Source organism: Boeremia exigua (genome assembly GCF_020726555.1).
Source record: "Boeremia exigua strain MPI-SDFR-AT-0100 chromosome Unknown C7974scaffold_15, whole genome shotgun sequence".
In the NCBI taxonomy this organism is placed as follows: Eukaryota; Fungi; Ascomycota; class Dothideomycetes; order Pleosporales; family Didymellaceae; genus Boeremia; species Boeremia exigua.
Window position 1 is genome coordinate 695467 of NW_025763532.1, and position 24671 is coordinate 720137.

A 24671-nucleotide genomic window follows, 5' to 3' on the forward strand; every position below is an offset into this window, starting at 1 on the left:
AGGAGAGAGTCAATACATCTAAGATCAAGTACACTCCCTCTCATGCGCAAACTATAATGGAAATGAGGATGTCTAGAGCGATCGGTCACATACTCGCACTGAGTTCTGCATAGGTATCGATGAATTCGAAATACCGCGAGCTAACAGTTGGTTGCCTACAGAGCTCATTGAGTCTACCTGACCAACTCGTGAAGCTACCTTCACTTCTTAGCGCGGTTAGCATTGCGGAGTCTTTATTTGTACTGCTCACACAAGGTCTTGCTTTCTCCACCACTCAGCTAGATCATTCGAATCTTACACGAGCACCATGTCTCCAATCGCCAGGGCAGCCATCGTGCTGAGAGAGTTCACGGGCAACACAGAGATGGCCAGGAACACGCTCCAGGCTGTTGAATACGCCACTCATCAGTATGACCTGGCCCACTTTGTGCAAGCCACCCTCGTGTCAGTACAGCCTCGCTATGAGTACAGGTAGACCGCAAGCTAATGGTGCGCAGAAGCTGGAAACATACCAGCGCCTCCGACCCCATCCCCCACGCCACAATCAGGCTAGCTACTCATGATCAGCTCGCTGCCAAAAGGGCTCAGGCTCTTCACCTGTACCTCAACGACGGCAACAACTACGTCCGCCACAAGCTTGACAAGGAGTTAGACGTCAAGGAAACCAAGAAAAAGAAATGAAGCCACGATAAGATGTGTTCCTGTTAGATGGCTGGGTACACTTGCGTTTGAATAGCATCCGTGTAGACTGGGCTTGCGCCGCCATGCGTTGCGGTATGGTCAGCACGCTTTCAATGCGTCTTTTTGAAGTACACGGACATTTTGGAGTTCTTTGGAGTTCGTGGATGCGTTATACCCCGACTGGGCAACAAGGCAATAGACCAGCCAGTGCGAGACCTGCAGTAATGACTGCTAATCCTTCAATTCAAGGATGTACCTACACTTAAAATGACTCACTGAGGCAGGCGCGTTAAGCGCCGATCTATGTTTATAAAGTGATATTTTCTGTGGAACCTATTAGAAGTGGTGTTTGTACAAATATAACTCGGCCTTGTACCTCCTTCCAATAGTGTCACGATTGACCATTATTTACTCGACCAAATTCAGATATGATCACTAAACCATCCAACAGTGCAGCTGGCATACATGGCAGTACTTTCCCCATGACCTGCTCTGACGACGAGATGCTGCAGTTTGCTGTGAGTGTGTGTTCAGACCTCCCACTTCGTCTGCTTCGATCACCCGCCACATCTTTTCACTCGTGTACGAGACTGACTCAATCAGACGAGATCATATTCGCAGGGGTGTCTTAACGCTGGCCGACACTGCCATGGCTTGCGTTAGTCTTGACAGCCCAACGCTCATTAAACCGTACCTTTCGCAGTCAGAACGAGAACGATACGCCCATAAAAACCGGCCGTGGAGAATACGTCCTTCTTCATCGATCTTGTCTTCGCCATGCAGTCCCTCTAGGAGGTTGTTAAACTCTGTTTCGCTAACAAGTTTCTCTTCAACCTCTTATTTCACCGCATACCTTGTGTTGTGAACATCTATTACTAGGAAAATGGCCTGGCTCTTTCTGAGCGGCGCACTCAAGTTGGTGTCGGTATGAATCTTATTATTGTTCTGCTGTATCCACGTTTCCCATTATCTTATTGTTAGCTGCATAGATGGCATACGCAACCGATGCACCGTCCACAAGACCGTCCGTCCTGCTGTTGAAGAACTTCACCGCTTTGGCAGCTTTGCCATTATCCTACGTCTCTTGTTGAACACCTCTAGCTTTCCAGATGGATTGCTGGCCGTTGCAATCAGTGAAATTGGTACCAGTATGTTCAAGAATACAGATCACAACACCCACAGCCTCTCTGGAGAGAAACGACCGACAAGACGTACCACCAAACGCACTACCTTGTCCATGTCTACGTGAGAAACCCCTCATATTCCTCGATCAACACCCTGCCTGCCACACTCACGCTACCGCCACAAAGTGCCCTTTCCGACGCTCCCTCCAAACCAGGAGTCGTCGTTGATTGCCTCAATAGGCTTAGAACCCAGTACAGCCCTTGTGGCTTTCTATCAACGCATATCATTCCGTCTGCAGTTCGGAACACCGCACCCAACAGCTGGTCCAGGACGGAGTGGGGTGAGTGTGAGATCGAGATATTGGTTCTCTAGCGGATGGACTCTGTTCGTATCACGATAGCGCCACCTGTTTTTGTTGTGAAAATCCGTGAGAAGCCGCAGTTCCACAACACACATGGCTAGAAGCGACCCGTTGCGTAGATGTTCACAACGGAAAGTGCCGTTGAGATATTAGCTTGATCTTTCCAGAAAGGCGACGTTCGGGTCGTTATGGAAGGCTAAATGCCCTCAGCGTTCACACGCTCCAATGCTATCCGGAAGCTCGTATTAGCAAACTTGCGACTGTGATTCCATCGGCAGAAAGCGGGGAAGATTCGGCTTTAACAAAAGGAACATTGTTTGGAAATCTACAGCGGATCACTAAGCTAGGGAATTCCAGAAATCGTATTTTGGAAGTAGCTGGCACTGTACAAGATATAGAACACACGCTTCTGCCACCCGTCTCGTCCAATTCCTCCAGATGCAAAACTACGCCATGTCTATTGGTTTGTCTTGCCCTGGGTGTTGGGCTTGGGGACGTAGTCGAGAACGCTCTTCTTGCCGGCCGGGGGGTTGTAGAGGATCTTGCGGGTCTTGAGCGGTGCCCACTTGTACCTGTTGGATGTGTTAGATTCGAATTTCCCAACCTGCGCTCCTCCAATAGAACTGACCTCTTGACCCAGACGCTGATGGTGAAGAGAACACTTGTGACAGCCAGAACCTTCCAGCCCATCTTCTTGCGGTCATCCATCTCGGGCTCAGCGGCCCAGTTGAGGAATTCAACAACATCCTTGGCCATCTGCGACGACGACGCCGGTGTGCCGTCGTCGTACTCGACCAAGTCGTCGTACAGTACACGTGCCATGGCGATACCGGTGCCGGGGAAGTACGGGTTGAAGTTGAGGCCCTCCTGGACAACGGCGCCAGCGGGAGGCTCTTCGGGGTAACCGGTCAACAAGTTGAAGATGTAGTCGCAACCGCCGTGGCGGGCCTTGACGATAAGCGATAGATCCGGGGGCAGAGCACCGTTGTTGGCAGCGCGGGCGGCCTCGTCGTTCTTGTAGGGAGCGGGAATGTAGTCAGAGAGCTTTCCGGGGCGCTGCTCGATCTCGCCCTGGTCGTTGGGCTCGGTATCGTATTCGTTCTCCTCGGCGAGGGCCTTGGCCTCATCGACGGTCATCATGGTACCGACGACCGCTCGGTAGGGAACACGAGTGAGGGAGTGGCAGGACGCGCAGACCTCACGGTAGACCTGGAAACCACGGCGGAGACTGGATCGGTGGTTAGAGCAGACGTCAGCTAAGCGGAACTGTGCGCACTTACGCCCCGTGGTCAAAGGTCTTGTTCCATTTGGTGTGCTCCCAAGGGTAGGCAGTGGGGTGAAGACTGTAGTTGTCCTGTTAGCCTCTGCACCTAACAATTGGCCTTCCACAATTTCGCGGTCGTGGCCAAGTGTGGGTTCCGGGAACACTCACCCTTCCTCAGCAGGTGTCATGGCATCAGCGTTGCCTCCATAGAGGTGGAGATACCATGCGACGGAACCGATCGAGAAGATGGTGGCGCCAGCGGGGAGGGCGTTGTTCTTCCAGGAAGAGGCAGCTCCCTCGGCGGTGGAGGTGGAGGCGGAGCGCTGTATCACCCAATTCGTCAGCAACTGTATCAATGGGTATCATAAACCCGGTGACCGATATCGCAGAGGCAGGACTGAAGTCGTCGAGGCTCGCGGGAGCTGGGGCGGGTCGTGGAGGGCATCCGGGGGTCGTACCGAAGCTGTTTTGCTGGCAGCATTGCGGGCTGCAGCGCCGGCTGTGCGCGCCGTACGCAGTGCGGATCGAGCCAACATGGTGATGTGAAGGTGGCTCGGAGCCTACGGAGAGGAGAGTGGATCGATGGGGTTGGCGGCGGTGGTGATACTAGACGTCGAGCGCAAAGAATCGTCCCTTCTGCGCTCACGATTCTTGGCGCGTTCTTAATCAGCAGGCAGGTGATTGGCTCGCGCTTGCTTGATTACTGGAGGTTCCCATTCGACCATTTCACATCTATGATCCCATCGACTTCAGCGGGACAAGGCAGCCTTGAACTTCTCGACAAAGTATCGTTCGACATCCAACATGTGCCCAGGTAGTGCGTGCCTAAGACAGAACATATATTGGTCACGGCATGCACGTGCATCATGCTCTTCACTCTTCTCAGGGTCCTCCTGCAAGTGCCATGCAGCGCCCAGTTGTAATGACATATCTGTCAGTCGTGTAAAACTTTGGATCTTCAAGACCGGTACATTCTAGTATGTGTGTGTTGCGACCAGAGGCTGAAAATCTCCAGCACAGATATGAGAACGCACCCGGCTTCTTCCGAGTCTTCTAACCTCACGGTTCTGATGGGACATGAGAGCAGGCGCACTGTAATGTACGGATTGGTATGAAGAGCAAAATATGTCTCGCGTTGTTTTCATGACATAAGCATCAACTGTGCATCTTGTGTAAGTGATTGTGCAGCTCGCGGTTGACGCTTTTGGAAGTCAGAGTGTGAAAGTCCTTTGGTTGTGCAGAACAGCGGTCAACCTGTGGCGTTGACCGTCGATTGCCATTGCTTCGACACGAGATGAGGACGCAAGACCTGCAGGACACTCTTTGTCTGGGCAGATGTTGATGCTACGGGAGGTGACGAACCAGGATGAACGCATACCCGTGGACCTGTCAGATTGATTCGACCTCGTGCTCGAAGCACAGATAATCCAAACGGTCGGAGCAATCTCAAGGGCTGCAATGCATAGCTTCAGGGATTTCCAGCATCCCTCAGAATCGAGTTCTGAGATTTTCCAAACAAATGCGCCCAAGCTTTCGCTTTTTTTTTTCAAAGGCAACGCCGGCACGACTTCAATGATATGTTGCAATACTTCTATACCCGACGACTCATGGAATTTCGTGAAGGGCTCAAACGACTGCTTATAGTCTGGCAAAGACTGGCGACGTGTCGCCAGACCCCAGCGCGTCCGTGAGAGGGGTGCGCTGGAGCTGTTCATTGCGGTGTTGAAGAGCAGGATTGGCCGAGGGCTGCGAGGTTTAAATGGCGCGTGCAGGCCGGGGCTTGGCGCCGATGTGCCAGATTCGCGCCTGCTTGTCTGCTTGCGGCAAATCTTCCCCAGGCGTTCAGGGTTCACTGCATCGCAGATAGACGAGTAGATGCATTGCTTCAGGCATCATGGCGGCCTGCGCAGAGCAGATCACGCGCTCACCAAGATAGGAGCGCGCCTGCCCAGGCGGGCAGCATTCACCGCCTCGCTGTCAGTGTCGTCGGTCCCGAACCTTTGTCCTCGCCGCTGCATACATAGCCCCACGAAAGCTGTTTGCTACCCCACCAACGCGTCTCGCGCCACATACACCACCCCTCGACGGACCACCCAACCTTCTCGACACACTCCCTTGACCTCCGTCAGACACTGCTCCCACCGCCGCAACATGTGTAGACACTCTGGCGCAGACGTTCACTCGCATGTGGACGTCACGAAGTCCCGCGAGGTGCTGCCCACCAACGTCAAGCCGCTCCACTACGACCTGACTCTCGAGCCGGACTTTGAGAAGTTCACGTACGAGGGTTCGGTGACCATTGAGTATGTACGAGGCACTGATTACGGCGCAATGACATGCTAACCTCCCCAGCCTCGACGTTGTTGAAGACAGCACCTCGATCTCCCTCAACACCAACGAGCTCAAGATCCACTCGACCAAGGTCACCGCCGGCGACAATGTCATCTCCAGCAGCCCCCGCGTCACATTCGATGAGGAGAAGCAGACGACGAAGGTTGACTTCGACCACACCATCCCCGGCGGCAGCAAGGCCAAGCTCACCATGACCTTCACCGGTTCCCTCAACGACGATATGGCAGGCTTCTACCGCTCGTCGTCGAAGGCTGCAGACGGCTCAGATACATGGCTGGCTACAACGCAGATGGAGCCGACCGATGCTAGGCGGGCCTTTCCCTGCTTCGACGAGCCGGCATTGAAGTCGAAGTTCACAGTCACACTTATTGCAGATGAGAAGATGACCTGCTTGAGTAACATGGACGTAGCCTCGGAGAAGCAGGTGGATTCCAAGATCGTCGGCGGAAAGAGGAAGGCCGTGACCTTCAACCCCACCCCACTCATGTCGACGTACCTCTTGGCGTTCATCGTTGGAGAGTTGAACTACATCGAGACCAAGGACTTCCGTGTCCCCGTTAGAGTTTACGCCCCTAAGGGTAGCGACATCGAGCACGGCAGGTTCTCGCTCGACCTCGCCGCAAAGACGCTGAAATTCTACGAGGAGACCTTCGACAGCTCCTTCCCTCTGCCAAAGATGGACATGGTTGCCATCCCTGACTTCAGTGCAGGCGCCATGGAGAACTGGGGCTTGATCACTTACCGCACGGTTGATGTCCTCATCGACGAGAAGAATGCTGGTGCTTCCACCAAGCAACGAGTTGCTGAGACCGTACAGCATGAACTTGCGCACCAGTGGTTTGGCAACTTGGTTACCATGGACTTCTGGGAAGGCTTGTGGCTTAACGAAGGTTTCGCAACATGGATGTCCTGGTACTCTTGCAACGTCTTCTACCCTGACTGGAAGGTCTGGGAGGGTTACGTCACCGACACCCTTGCGAGCGCGTTGTCTCTCGACTCGCTGCGGAGCAGTCACCCTATCGAAGTCCCGATCAAGAGAGCAGACGAAATCAACCAGATCTTCGATGCCATTTCGTACTCCAAGGGCTCGAGTGTCATCCGCATGATCTCCAAATACCTAGGCGAGGACGTCTTCATGGAAGGCATCCGCCGGTACCTCAAGAAGCACGCCTATGGTAACACTCAGACTGGTGATCTCTGGGCTGCTCTGTCTGATGCTAGTGGCAAAGACGTGGAAAAGGTCATGGATATCTGGACGAAGAAGGTTGGATTCCCGGTTGTCAGTGTCACTGAGGATTCCGACTCCATCCACCTGAAGCAGAACCGTTACCTTCGCACAGGTGACGTCAAGCCTGAGGAAGACGAGACTCTTTATCCCATTTTCCTGGCTCTCCGCACTAAGGAGGGCGTGGATGAGGATGTGACTCTTTTCGAGCGTGAGAGGAAACTTAAGCTTAAGAACACAGATTTCTTCAAGCTCAACGCCGATCATTCCGGCTTCTACCGTACCTCCTACACTCCTGAACGATTGGAGAAGCTTGGTGCTGCCGCTAAGGAAGGGCTTCTCTCTGTCGAGGACCGCGCTGGTATGATCGCTGACGCTGGCTCATTGGCTGCTTCTGGCTATCAGAAGACATCTGGCATCCTATCACTGCTTGACAGCTTCAAACAGGAGCCTGAATACGTCGTCTGGTCTGAGATCATCACTCGTATTGCCACACTGCGCGGCGCATGGATGTTCGAGGATCAAGAAGTCAAGAACGCCCTAAAGGCTTTCCAGGGTGAGTTGTGTGGTAGCAAGGCACACGAAATGGGCTGGACCTTTACTGAGAAGGACGGGCATCTCGAGCAGCAGTTCAAGACTATGATGTTCGGTGCGGCTGGCTTTTCTGACGAGGCTATCTCCAAGGCGGCGTTTGAGATGCTGGAGAAATTTAAGGCTGGCGACAAGAAGGCAATCCACCCTAACCTTCGAGGCAGCGTCTACGCCATCGTCTTGGACCAAGGTGGTAAGGCGGAGTACGAGATCGTCTTGAACGAAGCCATCAATGCGGAGACCAGTGTCGAGCGCAACACTGCGCTGCGTGCACTTGGACGCGCCAAGTCTCCCGAGCTCATCCAGCGCACACTTGATCTCTCGCTCAGCAAGGATGTCAAGACCCAGGACATCTACCTGCCCTTGTCTGGCCTTCGTGGGCATGTGGAGGGATGCAATGCGCTCTGGAAGTGGACAAAGGACAACTGGGATGAGCTTGTCAAGAGACTCCCTGTGAGTCTGCCACTGTTGAGCTCTGTTGTCTCCATCTCTACATCAAGCTTCACACACCGCGAGCACATCAAGGAGATCGAAGGGTTCTTCAAGGACAAGAACACCAAGGGTTTCGACATGTCGCTCTCGCAGGCTCTCGACAGCATCAGCGCAAAGGCTGCTTGGATCGAGCGTGATTCTGAGGATGTCAAGGCGTGGCTCAAGGAGCACAAGTACTTGTGAAGGCCTCTGGAAGACTGCAGCGGTCACAACCCACGTGTTCCCTATCTTGAGCAAAGTCGAGATAGCGTAGACCATTGTACAACATGAACATAGTAATTAACCCATCACTCACGTTCACATGCCCGCTGCGGTCGATCTTGCATGTGACTGTACGGTCGACGACAATTCGGGCTAAAGTTGCCGAAAGTGGAGACCAACGTCAGCACCGGCTTTCCCCAACACGCGCCATGCCACTAGAAGTGAGGACAGTCAAGGGTTCAAGTCTGGCTCTAGACGAGACATTTCCTGGGCTATGCAAGGTTCGACCTTGACGCAAGCCAATTCACTCCTTCCACTCTCTCCATTCTCCCACGGCTGGCATTGAACACACTCGCTGATCTCACACCACAATGCGCATCGAACCCACCAAAGACGGCGCTCTCGTATAGCGATAAAACCGACTTGTCGAAAACGTTGCGTACGTCGCGCACACCATACCGGTCGCCAGATAGGTCGCCGTACATACACCTTGCGCCACAGACTGCGACACAGTCAGGGCTTGCAGACTGCGTAGCGCAATGCACGAAGCCGACCCCTCGGACGTGTCGCTGGATGCGCCCCCCGCCTCTGAGATCGAAGCACTCGAGCTGTTTCGTCGCTCGCCGCATCCATACCTCCGTCACAGAGCCGACCTGAGTAACGCGCAGACTTCCAGCAATCCCTCGAGTAACAACGCATCTGCATCTCGGACCCCCCCTCGCTCCTCCGACCGCACAATATCCGACGAAGACCGCCGGAAACGGAGGAAACGTAATTCGCAGTCGCCTAGCGAGAGCGGTACTGAGGCCGACGATGAAGGATACCAGTTCGTGAAAGCTCTGCCTGCGCCTCCCTTGAGGCCACGCAAGGGTTTAAAGGGCTTTCGGGAGGAGGGGCTCAGCCCACTTCTGACCCCAACACAAATCGAGGAAGAAGTACGAAAGTACTCTGATGAATATTTCAAGGGCAAGAAAGACCCAGCACAAGCTGGAAATGCGTCTGCAACAGATCAGGAAGCGAAAGCAGCCAGGCAGAAATACCTCAAGAGGCGACGCAATGAAGTGGTCAGGAGAGTGACTGAGACGGGACTTTTGGCTGGGATAGGTCTTCTCGCGATCAATGGTTGCGACTGTTGGTCCAAGCTACTTGAGTGGCATAGAGGTCAGTCCCTTTCTATGCTAGAAGGTATGAAGCAGGTAGCTGATCAGTGTTTAGCAGAATTCGTCACGCATGCTGCAGTCATGGCAGGCGTCATGGGTATCTACCCTCTCAGGCTGCTTTATCATTCATGGAGAGCGGATCCTCCCTCAGCGCTACGATTTCGCCAGCGAATACGAATACCTGCGTCCTTCGATCCAGCCCCGATACTATACCCAGCCATTCTGCCGGCCTTATTGTCAATTTCTCTTTTCGCATCATATCCAAAACCGCTCCTGGCCAATATCATACTTGGACTCGCCGCACTTCCCCCGCAACTTGTACCGTTCGGCAGGCCGCTGCTAGGCTACTCCTCGATTCACTGGCTCATTTCGGTGTTACCACTTCTAGCTTCAGAAAACACGGACATACCGTCCAAACTTCTTGCGTCGCGGCCATACAAGCTCAAGCTGCCTCCCCCGGAGCAAGGACTTGATCCCGATATTCTGGTAATACTCTTCCCGCTGCACCAAGCTCTGCTCCCACCACTTTATTATCTTACCACAACGAGCTTGCTATCCACGGAACTCCACCTGCTTTCCATTGGATTAATCAACCTCCTCCTCTTTGCCACATCGCCGCAGGCGGATATTCTTACAATCATGATGTGGCTCGGCGGGGTTGGACTTTTCGTCACCTGCGGAAAAGTCCTTAAATGGGGTGTCGCACTTGCTAGAATCCCACGATGGCGTTTCAGGCGCGCCGGACAGGTTATCAGAAACCGGCAATCGTTTCTCCAGACTCTGAACGAAAGCTTACGGCCGAAGCGAAGCCAAAGCACGACACGAGGACATGTTTCGGATAGTGATGCTGACGAAGACGAATCCATGTCAAGAATTCCGCTGCAGAAAACTATCAGTTTTAAGCTAAACACATTGGATACAACATACAGCAACATTTCGAATAATGGACAAGAACCTCAGTCGGCGGTAGATCCACGGAAGATTGGCTTTGAGAACGCCAACAACGATGCCAACGCAGTAAATGGTCAAAGACGCATGCGCAGGAACACACTGCCTGCGCTTATTGCTGACGATCATACCTCGAAACACCGACTCACAGGCCGAAAACGCTCAAGGTCCATTTTACAGTCTTACCTGTCCCTGACACCCACTCAGGCCATGCTCAGGAAATGGGCGTATGCGGGGTACTTCTACGTGATCGTTGTGTTGATTATACTTGGGCCCTTGAGATTTGTTATTGGCAAGTATGCACTGCGTGGGCACGAACCATTTGGCTGGGCCATCAGCTACCTCTTTGGTAACGTCCAAAAGTTGCGTTGGGAGGTCTTCCACTGGAACCTTGACTGGTGGGTACCACTCCCACCAATGCAGGACTCGGATGATCTGGCACAAGCAGCTGCAAATCTTGCGCCAGCAGAGTACATTCGCACTATCATCCTCGGCGAAGCAAACACTCGACTCCTGCTATGCGTCTACTGCGCCGGCACCATAGTCGTTGGTCTCGTGTCCGTTCTCTCGCTCTCCGCGTTGGTCGAAGTCGACACACGGAGAAAGGTGTTTCATGGTACCATGGTGGCGATGTTATTACCAACTATTTTTATCGATCCGTGCTTTGTCGCACTCGCCCTCAGCCTCGTGCTCGCAGTCTTCCTGCTGCTCGACCTGATTCGCGCAAGTCAGCTTCCACCGCTCTCGCGACCGATTGCGACATTCCTCACACCTTACGTCGATGGACGAGACCTACGTGGACCTGTTGTGGTCTCACATATCTTCTTACTGATCGGCTGCGCTATCCCACTCTGGCTGTCTCTAGCAGGCGTTGATCGTGCCGGTGACGAACCATGGGATGGCTGGGAAGTCAAATCGAGAGATGTTAGTATGGTTGCTGGCGTTGTCTGTGTAGGCATGGGTGACGCAGCAGCATCACTCATTGGCAGGCGCTACGGTAGAAGAAAATGGCCATGGGCTGGTGGAAAGTCTCTTGAAGGCTCATTGGCATTCGCTGTTGCTGTTACCATTGGTCTTGTCTTTGCCAGGGTGTGGCTGCACTTTGGCTGGGGCGAAGTCAATGCAGAAACCAAGACAGTTATGGAGTTGGCTGTTGATGCCTCGCTAACGATCGGCAAGGCAGTGCTGTGCGCGGCCGGCGCCAGTCTGAATGAGGCGGTGTTGACGGGCGGTAATGATAATGTAATTGTGCCTGTCGTGTTGTGGGTACTTGTTAGAGGGGTTAGACTCTAGGCTGGTAGACAGCGTATCAAGAGGGTATTACTTGGGAACGAAGTTACCTTCTGGGCGTATTCTCATGAGGTCCCTCTATAAACTTTCTTCACGCACATTATCAAGCACCAAAGCAGCACTCTCAGCACTTCCGACACGGATACAACCATACTGCTCACTGCTAAACAATTCACATTGAATCTAGAGCAAGACCACGACAACTGATTGGTTAATCTCTGGCATTCATACCAACAAAATGCATCTCAACTTCCTGATCAGGTATACCACGTCACCTCCGGAATCTCATCCAACAGCTGAAACCTCCCCAGCTCCCGATTCTTATACGCCACAGGATCATGCAGAGTATGCGTCCTAATATCCCTCCAGAACCGATCAAGCCCGACCTTCAAACTCGTCGCCTTCGCCCCTGTCACCTCGAACACCCCCGCCGTCACCCGCAGCCCCGTATCCGTAGTCACCACCTTGGTACTCGCAACCCACTCGGCCAGCTCACCCCGCTCGCGCGCTGTGAGCTGCGCCCGCGTCGCTAAGGGCCCCGAGTAAGCGGCGTAGATGCGGCTCGCCTGCTCGCCGGCACTGTCTGCAAGCGCGACGGCGGCGCGCAGATGTGCGTGGAAGTTGCCGTAGCGCTCGAGGATGTAGAACTCGTCGGTTGCCCGCTCCTTATTCTGGGTGTGTCAGTGGCGCGTGTTCCGCAGAGGGGGAATGGAGGCTTACATCTCCACCGTAGGGCCACGCGCGGGTGCCCTTGACGGTGTACGCGGACGCAGCGTGCTGTGCGCCCAGCGCGATGCCGAGGTAGAAGTTGCTGAAGACGAGTTGGATGGTGGGGAGCAGCAGAGATGCAAATGGGATCTGAAGTGCGGCGGGGTCGGGTTTCTTCAGTGCTGCGTCCCAGCCCAACGCGTCTTCCCATGGCACTGTCACGTTATTGATCTTGACGCTGCCGGACTCGGTGAGTCGTAGCCCGATGTTGTTCCAGTCGTGGGAGAATTGGATGCCGGGCTGGTCGGTGAGAACAAATGCGAAGATGTGGTCGCCGGTGGTGTTGAAGTCGCCTTCCAACACCGTCAGGTCGGAGATAACACCCCCTGTATTGAAGTGCTTGAAGCCTGTAAAAACAAGTTTGTCCCCCTCCGCAGTGATCTTGAGATCATTGTCTCGCGGGTTCACTGCGCCGCCGATAAAGTAGTTGTTCTCGATGATCAGCTTTTGGTACCGGTCGGCTTGCTCTTCGGTTCCGACAACATTTGCGGTGGTGCTCCAAAGCAGATGGTAGCCTAAGAGCATGCCAATGGAGCTGCATCTGTCAATACACCATCTGGCAGCGGAATGTAAGTCACTTACCCGTCTGCTTCAGCGACTTTGCGAATAACCTTATAGCCTACACTCCAAGGTTGCTCCCCACCGCCGTACTTCTTTGGACCGAGGATCTTCAGTAAGCCAGCGTGCTTCAGTAGTGCGATTTCAGCTCTGGGGGATTTGTTCTCTTGGTCCCTCACAGCAGCGTCGATGGCAAGAACGTCTGCAACATCTTGGGCACGCTTAAGCCAGGCTACCTCGTCATTTGGTATATCGCTCCATTTCTTTTCATACTCCGAGTAGACTGCTGGGTCGCGGAAGGGGACTTGCTTCGCATTGCCATGAGTAGTACTACCATTGGTGCCGTTCGTGGAAGCCATCGTTGACTGAGCTGCAGAAAAAAAAGTACACGCAAATCAGAAGGGCAGAATACAGCCCTCATATGGCCTCAGCCTCTCGTACTAGTTGGGCTTGCTACATATTGCGTGCTATGCACCCACTTTTTGCCCATATTGCGGGTGCCAATGTCGGCGACTTCAAGATGAGGAGGAGATAATCCCGTAATCGTTTCTAGCATCTCAAGGAAACTAATGCATAGCCGAAATGCACTGATTTGCTGGTTAGATACCTGCTCACTGTAGTGTCTACCGAAAGATATCCTGACAGTCACGCTAGATTGCATGAGCTAACCAATTTCGATCTAGTCCCTCAACTACACCATGCGAGCGCAATCCTTCATCACAATCACCTCATCCCCCGCACTGCAACATCCCCTGGACAAACCACGCGTCTCATGGCTCTCGGACCATTCCGTGAACCCCAAACAGATCAAGATCTACACTCGGTACTCCAGTCTGCCGCAATCCCACAGATCCCATCTACACCCTCTTAGTTTTGGCAAAGTACCGGGATGTGTCACCCAATGGCAGCTCAACAATCGAGTCCTTCAAGAGCAGGTGGAAGGTCAAGTACCTGGTCGGATCAGTGGATGTCATCGGGCGTTGCGTTCGAGCAAGCTTACCAGCCAATCAGTCCCGAGACGAAGCAGAAGCCGCCTCCACCTTTCTTGAGTGCGATGGACGCAGCTATGTTCCCGTCTGCAAGGGCAAAGTAACTCGAGGCTACGAGAAGGAAGCCGAAGACAACTGTGAAGAAGATCGCAATGTAGACCAGGTTGGTTGGCAGTGACGCAACGAGGAAGACGACTGCGAATACCGTCCATACTACGTTCGCATTAGCATTTATTTTCTGAAGTATCAAATAACTCACAGATCATGAAGAAACCCAGAGCATTGTTCAGCTCGGTGGTGTTATCACCATACGCCTCAATAACCCCAAACGCTGGAGTCAGAATCGCTCCATAGCCCGCGTAGAAGAGACCTGACAGCTTTAGCACATCTAAACTTGACTTGGGAGCAGTAGACTTACCAAAAGCACTGAAAACTGTGTATGCAAACCCGTTTCCGACAGAGAGCTCCCACTGAGCAGTGATGAGCAAACCGAACGCCGCCGCAAAGAAGAAATTAGCAACCTGTGTAAGTCAGTAAAAGTCAGTGACAGAGACTGCGGAGTCGTACAAAGACGTTGTTGGTTGTCACTCCGCGCCACTCCATCAGGCTCAGTGACAGGGTGGTTAGTGTCGTCGCAAAGACGCCGATTGCGAGCGCGGTCTGTAGTCGTCGTCAGTAAGGAAGCAGCCTGAGTGAAGAAGTACTGCTCTACTCCAGATCCCAAACTCTTCGGTTCAGGCTTGCTCGGCTCATTGTTTTCGATCGTAAGCTGCTTCTCGACATCGGAGTACGTCGCGCGCGGCTTGGAATCGAGACGCTCAATGCTGTCGTTTGTAGCTGAGGAGGCCATTCTTTCAAATCAATTAATCCCAATGTTACCAGACAAGACAGTTATTTTAGACGCGATACTGCAGTATATATTGTCTCTGTAACAACTCAAAAGCGCCGCCATCAACATCCATGGCGTGCTCCTGCCATTTTTCCTATCCTAATATCGGCCCATGACCTAGTATGATCCGAGCCCAGTCTTGGTCGGCCGCACTGAACTCCGGGGAAGATCTACCTTACACCCGGAGACTTGGGGTTGCGCGACCTTAGCCGTCCATTGCGCTACAATACTGCGATATTGCCTCATCGAGACTCGCCGAGCACTGCCCGGCGGCACTTGGAATTGCACAACTACCTAGAGAGCGGCAGAAAGATAGTTCGGTTTTCTTGGGCTCCGTGTGTGCCTGACTGGATTGACGTGCTCTTCGTTTTATATTCGCACTGTGTGCCTGATGTCTAGAATCCAAGATGTCCGGTTCGAAAAGTATCCAAAGATAACGCAAGCGATTGGCGATGTAGACACTTTCAATTAAACTGCCAATCATGTGCAGCTAGGTCTAGTCGAGAACGACGAGGGTCGCAGTTAATCTCACATCAATTGCTCATGCAAAGTTGAGTAGTCCGCCTTGAATATCAGATCGTCTACGTATGTCCCTTGCCCTATCTGCACGCTGCCAGATCTACCCAACTAAAAAAGAATGGCACTATTCTCGCATCGCTTCCAGCACGGTGAGAAGGCGAGCAAGCAGCAAAAAAAGATGTCGCACTTATTGGCGGTACCGTGAATCGAACACGGGCTGGCGCGGATCTGGATCGGAACACTGAGTGTTCGCCAGCCACAACGCGACGTCATACCACTAGACCATACCACCGTATGTCAGATTTTGAGGTCTAATATATTGATTGATGAAGATTCCGGAGGTTTGAAATAATATAATCTACTTTTCATCAATGCTCCACCGTCCATCCACGCCGCGTTCATGCAAAACTTGCGCTCGTTTGGCGTGCGCGGTTGCGAACGGTACGTGTGGGGTTTGGTTTCGGTCTGCCCCACCCAAAGCTTTCAAACGCGCGGTGGGGCCGTGGCAAAAATTTAAACGGCTTTTCGCATGGTGGTGACTATCACAGCCTTGCAGCCCACATGATGGCAGCAGCTTAGTCGCTAAGTTAGACCTCGAAGTCAATCAGAAGAACAGTTTGTAAAGGTGGTAGCAGGTTTCATTGTTACATGCGCTACGTTGTGACATTCATATGTTCCATATCGTCATACAAATCATGCTCATTACTCGGTCCAAGTCGATGCATCAAACAAGATGCAACTACAACTTTTTCTACATCGAGGCTATCCTATGCATCTGGATAGCCGACTTTTCACTTGAATCGACGATACTGTCGATAATCTGCCGAAGCAGCATATCAAACATTGTCATCAATTCAAATGTTCTTAGGGAGGAGGTTACGCATCTTGGCCTTGCTCGCCTCAAGAGCTCCAGCCAGGGAGTACTGGGTGTTGATACCGTCGATACGGTGAACGGCGTTAAGGTTCTTGACGCAGGTAATCTGGAAGCAGGTTGCAGAACCCTGGCGGGATGCAATCGTAGAGTAGGCAAGGAAGTACTCCCAGATGCGGAACCAGCGGGCACCGTACTTGGCGTTGACCTTATCCTTGTTGCCGAGCCAGTTACGGTACCACCTCCAGAGAGTAGCCGAGTAGTGGACACCGATAGTGTCGACCATCTTGATCTCAAAGCCAGCACCCTCAAGGGTGTCAATGACGAAGCCCAGAGGAGTGGAAGCGTCGGCACCAGGGAAGACGTATTTGTTCATGAAGAGACCCCAGGTGAAGTCCTCAAATTGCCATGCCTTACGCAGACCAGCGATCTGGAGGAAGAAGACACCATCGTCCTCGAGCATACCATTGACCTGACGGAAGAAGCCAGCCAAGTGACGAACACCGACGTGTTCGGCCATCTCGAGACATGTAATCTTGTCGTAACCTCCAGCGGGAACGGGGATCTCGCGGTAGTCCATGCAGAGAATCCTGGACTGTTCCTCCGAGACACCGACCTTCCTGAGACCGTTGTTGCCCCAGGCAGTCTGGTTGCGACCAAGTGTAATACCGGTAACCTGAGCACCATAGTTGGCAGAAGCGAACTTGCTGAGCGTACCCCAACCGCAACCAATGTCAAGCATCTTCTCGTCCTTCTTGAGGCCGATCTTCTCGCAAACAATGGCCATCTTGTTGTCCTGGAGCTGCTCGAGAGTCTCTTCCTTGTTGATGTCGGAGATGATACCAGATGTGTAGATCATGCGTGGACCGAGGAACCAGCCGTAGAAATCGTCACCGCGGTCGTAGTGGTCTCGCACCTGCTCCTCGTCTGAGGTGATGTTAGCTGCGGTCGGTGCGGAAGCTAGTTGAAAGCAAGAAACGTACCCTGGGACTTGGAGTGGACAATCATCTCGGGAATCATGCCAAAGAGGAAGTGCTTGATCAGACCGAGGGTCATGCGGGGCTTTGACCAGTCGTGGCGCCATTCGAGAATGTCGAGCATGTCGCCCTTCAACTCAACTTCACCATCGAAGTACTTCTCCTGGAAAGTCTCGATGGGAATCTTCTTCTTGCCATAGTAGGCATCGCGATCCTCCTCCTTGTTGAACTTGAGGTAGTGCTCAATGTCTTTGCCGGGGAGCTTGGCCTTCTCGTTCTTGCGGGGCGCGAACTCGGAGGTGATCCACCAGAAAGGTCCGAGGATAGGAAAGAAGGTGAGGAGGCCAATGAAGATCCAGGTCTTCAAGCCGCCGCCAATCTTCCAGGTGAGGTAGGCAGGAACGCCGAGTACGAGCGAGAGGAGGGCGTAGTTGTTGAACGACTCGCGGCCAGAGCCCTCAGCAGGGAGGGGGGCATTGGCAATTGTAGGGTACTATCCACATCATCTGTCAGCTCAATTGCTCTTTCTCTCAGCACTCAATGGCTCGCCAAACTCGCGCCAAAATGTTGGGATGTTGCGTACCGAAGTGGTCTTGACCCCGCAATCAAACTCGGAGACGGTCGAAGACGCCGCAGGCGTTTCGATGAACTCGAAAGTCTCCTCAGAGGTGTTGCCGCTCATCTTGCGCAACTCCAGAGAATTTTGGGGAACGATAAGAAGACGTGGTGTTTTCTAAAGACAGCTGCATGTGCCAAGCTTGAACGGTGTAGCCCACTAAGCGAATCTGGTGTCAGTCCTAGCTTCTACACCTGAAACGCCAACACCCCGCGATAACGAAGCCACAAAGCAAGGGAACTGTAGCACTCAGGGCCCTTAGATCGGTAGCACCTTGCCGTGCGAGCAGCAAAAACCAAAAATCGCGTCTTTTGGACATGTCTTGGGTTCATGTCCACACTTTTGCTGCACTTTTGCGACTGAGACCAGGTTCAATCGATAAAATATGCGAACGCGAACGCGCGGCTCTCTACGAATCAGCGGCCAGCATCCTCCTTCTCAGCATCCCTAGCGTTTCTTGACTAACCCCAACATTCTCCAGCAAGTACTTCTCAACGCCACCATATTTCTCCTGAATGTGTGAATGGACTTCTTTTGTAAGACCTGGCGGGCACACCGCAAATTGTTCAGACAGGCCTATCGCGCCGATCTCTTTCATTCGAGACTCTTTCTCCGACGCAAGCTCGGGCTCAGAAAGCAGATAGTCCTCTTCGATGATATCGTCCTCGACTTGGACTAGCCAAAGGACAAGCATCACAATCAGGCCTGTCCGATCTTTGCCTTGTGTGCAATGAACTAACACGGGCCAATTCCTGTCGTCTGCGAGGACATCAAAGACCTGCTTCACTTCCTTGGTGCAGACGTCTACTGAGCTCTTTGCCAGTCCGAAAAGACCCATCTCTTCCATGTGTGGCGACAGTACCTTGATTGCATCGAGGCGGTATCCAAAGAGCATGAGTCCGGCTAGGCGAAAGAATTCCAGCCAGGTGAGCTTGGAAATCAGCATTCGCGAGAATGCTGAGCCATTGAAGTTGATTTCGTGATACGTAACCTCTGGCATCTTGAGAGGTCCAGCAACATCGTCGTTGGACTGAGGGATCGCAGCTGATGCTTTGATTTTGCTATCTCGCTTCTGGGCTTGTTCGATATGCTCGGTTCTGCCTCTGTCAGTCTGCACACCTTGGACAGCTCTGTCTTGCATACTTTGTTCGAAGATCAATGATGCTCCTCACACCATATTCCTTTACAAGGCGTTCTCGGTCGCCTACTGTTGCTTCATCTGTTTGAGTCAGTGCTTGTATGCTTGGAAGAAGGACTAGAACTGACCTGGTCGCGCGCCTCGGTACAACAGTCTCGTCTTTAGACTCCTGTGATTCGTCAGCTTTGCAAACTCCAATTGCAGACTTACTCACTTTCTCCCTGAGGCTCTATTGACAAACTCGCCGACATCTCTGAAATTCAGCACACTCTTCAAAGGTGTGTTCAGCTTATCGCCGTCGATTGAAGTTGCCTGTACAGTCGCTTTTGAAGTCATACTTTCCGTGTAACAAAGATGCGAGGGGGAGGTCTGGGCGAAATGCATGTTTATGGAAGACGTTACTGACGTCGCTTGCTGCCGATCGCGCTAACAACGCGTGAGCCACCCAAATTCCTGCTTTCTGGTACATCAGTCGCGCAATGAGTATGCTCGCAATCTGGCTACGGGGATTGAAGCTTTTAGAAGCCTGCCCATATTTGTCTAGGGTTGAACGATGTCTAGGTGATAGGTACAAGGCTACGGCTGCACCATCTTACTAGCTCTCCAACGAAGCGCATTGACAGCAGCCTGCAGATTTGCAGATCCTGAAAGCGTATTCATAGCCTGGTACATTTCAAGATAACGAAGTTCATACTTTTCCTAGGTAGCAAACATTTAGAGGCTCAAGAAACCTATCCAACCCAAAACGGTTAGCACGTCGGCGATTGCTTGCTCCGTCCCCGTTGCTATAAAATCTTCTCAACGCCCACACCCGTTTCTGTTTCCTTATCAAAAAAGCTCAGGGGCCCAGCCACGACCATTAGCATCATCCACTGCTTCTGGTTGCCAGTCACTTTCGGGTGGCGTGGGCCCCGCGAATAACTCTCCTGTTAGGAAACTGGTTTCTCGTTGGGTCGTCTTTAGTGATGGCGATGGGATGTCGGTGTCGATTTTAGGGAGCACATACTCTTCTGCTACTCAGGCATTTGTGCATCAGTAAAATGCCGCGTACGCAAGAGCGGCTCGTGATCTGCAGTACTTCACGAGACGCGTAACCCCAGCGATGCGCGTTGAACGCGATTGTGAAAAGCTGCAAACTAGCGCCAAGCTCGTGACATTCTTGACATCCATGTGCGAAGCGTCAAACTAGTCATCTCCACGCAAGCCACGCGAATGGTCAACGCAATTCAAAACGACGACCTATAACACAGGTCATTCATCGTTTACGTCGATCTAGAGGCATTGAACGATATAATGCGGATAGAAAGGGACTAAAGGCGAGAGAAGAGGACAACGACTTGATCACAGGCAACATGCTCGGATGTTGGGTTGTGAGAATTGAAATGTTTGGTATCGAAGAGGTTTAAGTTTTAAGTGCAACGCGGTCTAACTTCCTGACGTACTCAGACCAGCCGTCAGACAAGTACTTTTCCCAAGCTTTTTTATCCTTTTCCTTTCGAATCTAGTTCTTGTAACCATTGGAGTAACCATTGGCAATGCCCTGAAGGCCAACAGGAATGCCGTTGTTAGCCTGCTTGTGGCCATTGCTTAGTCCATCAGCCTTCCCATTGCTCAGCTTCTCGGCAACCTCGTCCTTCTTCAGGGCATCCTCGATGGCAACATCGTTCTGTGTGTATCCTGTATCGGATGCGTCCACGTAAGCCTCGAGACCCTCACCGTTGCGGGGGTATTCCTTCATCAGCTCCTTGTGCCTTCGCAGAGCGGTGTTCATCTCATCAGCCGATACATCGTTCAGGAAAACACATGTACCGATGGGGTTAGGAACGGCAGCACGGAGGAGACCATCACGGGTCTTGAGGATAGCCTTGGTGGCCTTGTCAAGCATGTCCTCGTCGAACATCTCGTGGTCCATGGACAGACCAGCACGAGAGAACAAGTTCAACAGCCTGCGGTGCTCCTCGTCTGAGAGAAGACCACGCTGATTAGCCAACGTCGCGGAGTAAGCCATGTCGATAGAGATGGCGTGTCCGTGGCGAAGCGGTGTAGGGGGGGAGAGCTACAAGAGGTTAGTACTGGGGACTGGAAGATGAGTTGAATTACGTACCTCGTGAAGAGGGCTCCATGTGTGGCCGTAGGCGATGACACGGTCAAGACCGATCTCGTGAAGGTTAGGTGTCTCCAGCTTCAACATCTCGTGGATGCCAGCACGGTTGATGGTGTCAGCGGCCTGGCGGACCTCCTGGTCGTCTCCCTCACGACCAAAGCGAGAAGTAATTAGCTTCTCACAGTACTTGTCAAGGAGATCGAATGTGGGCTTGTGAGCGCATGTCGAAATCTTGATCAACTCGGCAAAGCCATTTCGGACTTGTGCCTCGGGAAGGGTCTTCAGGAATGAAAAGTCCAAGAAGGTGTGAATGGGAGCGTGGTAAGCACCCAGCCTGTTCTTGTAGTTGCCGTAGTTAACGGCAACCTTGATGCTGACACTGGCGTCAATGAGACCAATGACTGTGGTAGGAATCCGGATGAAGTTGGTGCTTCTGCGGTAGGCAGCACACGCGAATCTGAACACGTCGAGTTAGTCATGTTTTCGAAACGTTTTCAGGCCAGAGTGCCTTAGAGATAATTTTACCCAGCAACATCAGTCACTAAACCACCGCCCTGCGAGACGTTAGATGCATTTCTGAAGGTGACGTATGCAGACACTTACTACTACCAGGACAGGCTCCTTGCGGATAATGCCGAATTCAGTCATGGAGTCGACGATACTAAGCAGAGTCTCGATGGACTTGGCCTTCTCACCAATCATGGTCTTGTGGATAGTCAATGGCATGTTGTAGTGGTCGAAGTAAGTCTGCATCTGCTTGCCATAGACATTGAAAATGTTCAAGTCCATGATGGCAAGGCAACGGCCCCATCGCTCGTAGCAGTTGGAAAGCTGAGGGTTGGCGGGGTTGAAGACGCCGTCCATGAAGGTGAAGTCATATTCAATCTTCTCATAACCCTCGACGTGGAAGCCGTTCTTAGTCTCGGCGACGGTTGCTTTGAGGTCTGACATGATGGGAAAGTGTGTATGAAAGAGAGATACGTTGAGTGTCTGTTGCACCAATCTACGGGGTCTTGTGTCCTATATAAGGTGTTCCAGGGCCGATGTCGTTTTTGACCAGGCGTAGGGGCCTGAGTACACGGTGCCACTCAATTGGCTGATACACGCCGGCAACGCTTCATAGAAACGTCAACCATACGCAGAATCTTCGCCAACATTGCCGAGGACCTGTGTAGGCCTTGTTCGTGTGGATCTGGTACGACTATACATTGAGGACTAACTGTTACTGGCTGGACATGATGAAATGACTTGAGAGCCAACGAGTTATTAACGGCAAAACCCGGTTCCGGCACATGGGAAAACACGATTCCTCAATGCAAACAGGGGCTTTTGCATGCTTGGACGAAGCAGTGTAATCGTAATTGCTTGCAGCCCAGGCACCGAAAGGAGTGTAGTACGGACGCTAGCCCTTTTAGTGCTGCGCACGGAGAACTGCCCGGTGTGGAGATGCAGTTGCGGGGCATCACATCACTTCACAGCCGCGCCACCATCCTGCCTGCCTCCGACGTCTTTGGAGGAAGGTACATCTCAACAAAGGGCGGTTAGCATGTCCAGCAGATCGGTAGCTAAAGGTCTCTAACGCCTCGGTTGTCGTCCAGCCACAGGCGGCCTTGCTCTACCTCAGCCCCTCAACACTGGCCAATCATCAACGTAACGTCCGGCGACTCGAACAAGATCCTGCGATCTTAGCTCCCGTGTCGGATAGATAGAGTTTGGATGATCCCAGATCTCTGAGGTATATTACCATATTGGACGGTCCATTTATTCATATTAAGTTCCGTGGAGCTGTCTCCGCTAAAACGTGGGTACAGCGTTCACGCCTAGAACCGCTCAGGACAGGAACAACTGTCTCAACGTCAGCACTCGAAAGAATGCGCGAATGCGCCAATCACAACCTCCCGCACAGCTTACCCCAGTATCGTGTTTTCGCGTATCCACATGCTTGCGCGACGAGCTTGTCACGACTCGGCTGAGCAGCCCCTAGAAATGCATGTCATGGCGCCACAGCAATATGCCAACGAAAACGGTACATTGCGCTTGTAGTGACATCCCGCATTGCTTGCAGGATCACGGACGAATGGGTAGATCGTTGCTAAGACGATTTCCTAACATCTGACGACATGATGCCGACTGAATGGAAGTTCATTCCCGAGAGGTCTGTCTGGCTCGCACCAGGCCCACTGAGTGGGTGCGCTATGCAGCTTGTACATATGCATGCAGTGCCGTCGTCGTATTCTCATGCCCCGCACTAAATTACGCGTTGAGGGGCAGCTACTGAGGGACATCCGGACCTCCCTAGACGCGTCGAGCCGTGTCGAGCCCACAAGCTTACCATCAGTTAGCATTGCACTCGAACAACACAAATCACAATCATGGGCAGCTTCGATCAGAGCAAAGCGTACGCAGCGCAAGAAGAGGACGGCGCTTTCTTTGATGATGGCCGCGAGATTGAGCTTCTGCACTTCGTTTACTCCCACCCCAATATCGACAAAATTCGGGGCTCGCCCGAGAATGTTCTTGCAGCCATTGACGAATATGGGCGCACGAAGAAGTATCTCATGAACGTAGGAGAGCTTAAGGGTCGTATAGTAACAGATCTTATTGCAGAAGTCAAGCCCAAGACAATGGTATGTCAATTGGTAGAGGTCATCTTCGGAGCTGACAAATGAATCAGGTCGAGCTCGGCGGCTACGTTGGCTATTCATGCGTCCTCTTTGGTGATGCGGTTCGCAAAGCTGGAGGGCAACGGTACTTCAGCTTGGAGCGCGATCCTGCGTTCGCCGCGGTCATTATGTCTCTTGTCGACCTGGCAGGTCTTTCCGACGTTGTCAAGGTCGTCGTTGGCTCTAGTGATGAATCGATTGCTCGTCTGTATCAATCTGGGCAGCTGAAGCATATTGACCTCATGTTCTTGGACCACTACAAACCTGCCTATACGACCGATCTGAAACTCTGCGAGGAGTTGGGCTTGATCACTGAGGGCTCAGTGTTGGCTGCCGATAACGTGATCAAGCCAGGCAACCCGCCGTACCTGGAGTACGTCAGGAGCAGTGTCGAACAGAAGGTCAAGAAAGCGAAGCAGAGCGGCAACAGCAATACAGAGGGTATCGCTGAGACCAACGTCAAGATGTACGAGAAGCGATACGGCGAGGCCAAGTTCAACCAGAGTCCTGGAAAGCCGACCCTCATCTACGAAAGCAATCTGGTAAACAGCTACGAGCCTACTGGCGTGCCCGTAAGTCTTCATACCACTTAATTGCAGTTGAATGTACCGCTGACTTGTCACAGGATGGCATTGAGATCACTCGTTGTACTGGAGAGCAAAAGTGAGCAATCTCCCCGAGAATCGCAACATACTGGTGCAGACTCGATGTTGGCTCCTGGCAGCACATGTGTGTCATTAGAAGATGCAGGAACCTGTTGATAGAATGGACCGCAAGACTGTCAGGAAGCCCTTGGACAATGTTTCTGTAGCAACAGAAGCAACAGTATCGCGAAAACAATTAGAACAATTGCAAAGCTTCGAGAATTACATATTTTTCCATTATGCAA

The 24671-nt window shown here is 52.4% G+C and overlaps 10 protein-coding genes and 1 non-coding gene across 11 annotated transcripts; 4 read left to right on the forward strand and 7 right to left on the reverse strand.

The window, feature by feature from the left end:
* Nucleotides 1–307: 307 nt before the first annotated feature.
* On the forward strand, nucleotides 308–681 carry C7974DRAFT_418543 (uncharacterized protein; the record flags this gene model as incomplete). The annotated part of the gene is made up of 2 exons (XM_046144165.1): nucleotides 308–444; nucleotides 498–681. 2 exons carry the CDS (start codon nucleotides 308–310, stop codon nucleotides 679–681), a joined length of 321 nt encoding a protein of 106 aa, XP_045991469.1.
* Nucleotides 682–2624: 1943 nt separating this feature from the next.
* Nucleotides 2625–3967, reverse strand: C7974DRAFT_418544 (cytochrome C1 family-domain-containing protein; the record flags this gene model as incomplete). Its single annotated transcript, XM_046144166.1, has 5 exons — nucleotides 2625–2739; nucleotides 2796–3395; nucleotides 3448–3510; nucleotides 3600–3754; nucleotides 3890–3967. The coding sequence occupies 5 exons, from the start codon at nucleotides 3965–3967 to the stop codon at nucleotides 2625–2627; spliced, it is 1011 nt and encodes a 336-aa protein (XP_045991470.1).
* A 1615-nt stretch (nucleotides 3968–5582) lies between these two features.
* On the forward strand, nucleotides 5583–8274 carry C7974DRAFT_437896 (peptidase family M1-domain-containing protein; the record flags this gene model as incomplete). The annotated part of the gene is made up of 2 exons (XM_046145225.1): nucleotides 5583–5734; nucleotides 5784–8274. 2 exons carry the CDS (start codon nucleotides 5583–5585, stop codon nucleotides 8272–8274), a joined length of 2643 nt encoding a protein of 880 aa, XP_045991471.1.
* Nucleotides 8275–8553: 279 nt separating this feature from the next.
* Nucleotides 8554–11861, forward strand: C7974DRAFT_81326 (uncharacterized protein). The gene is made up of 2 exons (XM_046147320.1): nucleotides 8554–9453; nucleotides 9511–11861. The coding sequence occupies exons 1-2, from the start codon at nucleotides 8832–8834 to the stop codon at nucleotides 11691–11693; spliced, it is 2805 nt and encodes a 934-aa protein (XP_045991472.1). The 5' UTR covers nucleotides 8554–8831; the 3' UTR covers nucleotides 11694–11861.
* C7974DRAFT_81337 (acyl-CoA dehydrogenase/oxidase) lies at nucleotides 11821–13680 on the reverse strand. Its single transcript, XM_046147321.1, has 3 exons — nucleotides 13041–13680; nucleotides 12411–12993; nucleotides 11821–12361 (listed from the first exon to the last, which is right to left on the reverse strand). Exons 1-3 carry the CDS (start codon nucleotides 13373–13375, stop codon nucleotides 11948–11950), a joined length of 1332 nt encoding a protein of 443 aa, XP_045991473.1. The 5' UTR covers nucleotides 13376–13680; the 3' UTR covers nucleotides 11821–11947.
* Nucleotides 13681–13750: 70 nt separating this feature from the next.
* On the reverse strand, nucleotides 13751–14912 carry C7974DRAFT_405928 (GPR1/FUN34/yaaH family-domain-containing protein). The gene is made up of 5 exons (XM_046143095.1): nucleotides 14573–14912; nucleotides 14424–14526; nucleotides 14265–14375; nucleotides 14017–14218; nucleotides 13751–13967 (listed from the first exon to the last, which is right to left on the reverse strand). The coding sequence occupies exons 1-5, from the start codon at nucleotides 14606–14608 to the stop codon at nucleotides 13874–13876; spliced, it is 546 nt and encodes a 181-aa protein (XP_045991474.1). The 5' UTR covers nucleotides 14609–14912; the 3' UTR covers nucleotides 13751–13873.
* Nucleotides 14913–15604: 692 nt separating this feature from the next.
* C7974DRAFT_t120 lies at nucleotides 15605–15705 on the reverse strand. Its single transcript has one exon. It is a non-coding gene; the product is annotated as a tRNA-His (tRNA).
* Nucleotides 15706–16029: 324 nt separating this feature from the next.
* Nucleotides 16030–17988, reverse strand: C7974DRAFT_346351 (cyclopropane-fatty-acyl-phospholipid synthase-like protein). The gene is made up of 3 exons (XM_046139382.1): nucleotides 17845–17988; nucleotides 17268–17754; nucleotides 16030–17211 (listed from the first exon to the last, which is right to left on the reverse strand). The coding sequence occupies exons 1-3, from the start codon at nucleotides 17941–17943 to the stop codon at nucleotides 16268–16270; spliced, it is 1530 nt and encodes a 509-aa protein (XP_045991475.1). The 5' UTR covers nucleotides 17944–17988; the 3' UTR covers nucleotides 16030–16267.
* Nucleotides 17989–19617, reverse strand: C7974DRAFT_405932 (protein-tyrosine phosphatase-like protein). The gene is made up of 4 exons (XM_046143096.1): nucleotides 19230–19617; nucleotides 19144–19184; nucleotides 19021–19096; nucleotides 17989–18974 (listed from the first exon to the last, which is right to left on the reverse strand). Exons 1-4 carry the CDS (start codon nucleotides 19397–19399, stop codon nucleotides 18287–18289), a joined length of 975 nt encoding a protein of 324 aa, XP_045991476.1. The 5' UTR covers nucleotides 19400–19617; the 3' UTR covers nucleotides 17989–18286.
* Nucleotides 19618–20285: 668 nt separating this feature from the next.
* C7974DRAFT_81417 (uncharacterized protein) lies at nucleotides 20286–22181 on the reverse strand. Its single transcript, XM_046147322.1, has 4 exons — nucleotides 21723–22181; nucleotides 21645–21673; nucleotides 21120–21576; nucleotides 20286–21071 (listed from the first exon to the last, which is right to left on the reverse strand). Exons 1-4 carry the CDS (start codon nucleotides 22068–22070, stop codon nucleotides 20517–20519), a joined length of 1389 nt encoding a protein of 462 aa, XP_045991477.1. The 5' UTR covers nucleotides 22071–22181; the 3' UTR covers nucleotides 20286–20516.
* A 990-nt stretch (nucleotides 22182–23171) lies between these two features.
* Nucleotides 23172–24669, forward strand: C7974DRAFT_429095 (S-adenosyl-L-methionine-dependent methyltransferase). Its single transcript, XM_046144624.1, has 3 exons — nucleotides 23172–23746; nucleotides 23794–24354; nucleotides 24408–24669. Exons 1-3 carry the CDS (start codon nucleotides 23492–23494, stop codon nucleotides 24447–24449), a joined length of 858 nt encoding a protein of 285 aa, XP_045991478.1. The 5' UTR covers nucleotides 23172–23491; the 3' UTR covers nucleotides 24450–24669.
* Nucleotides 24670–24671: the final 2 nt, after the last annotated feature.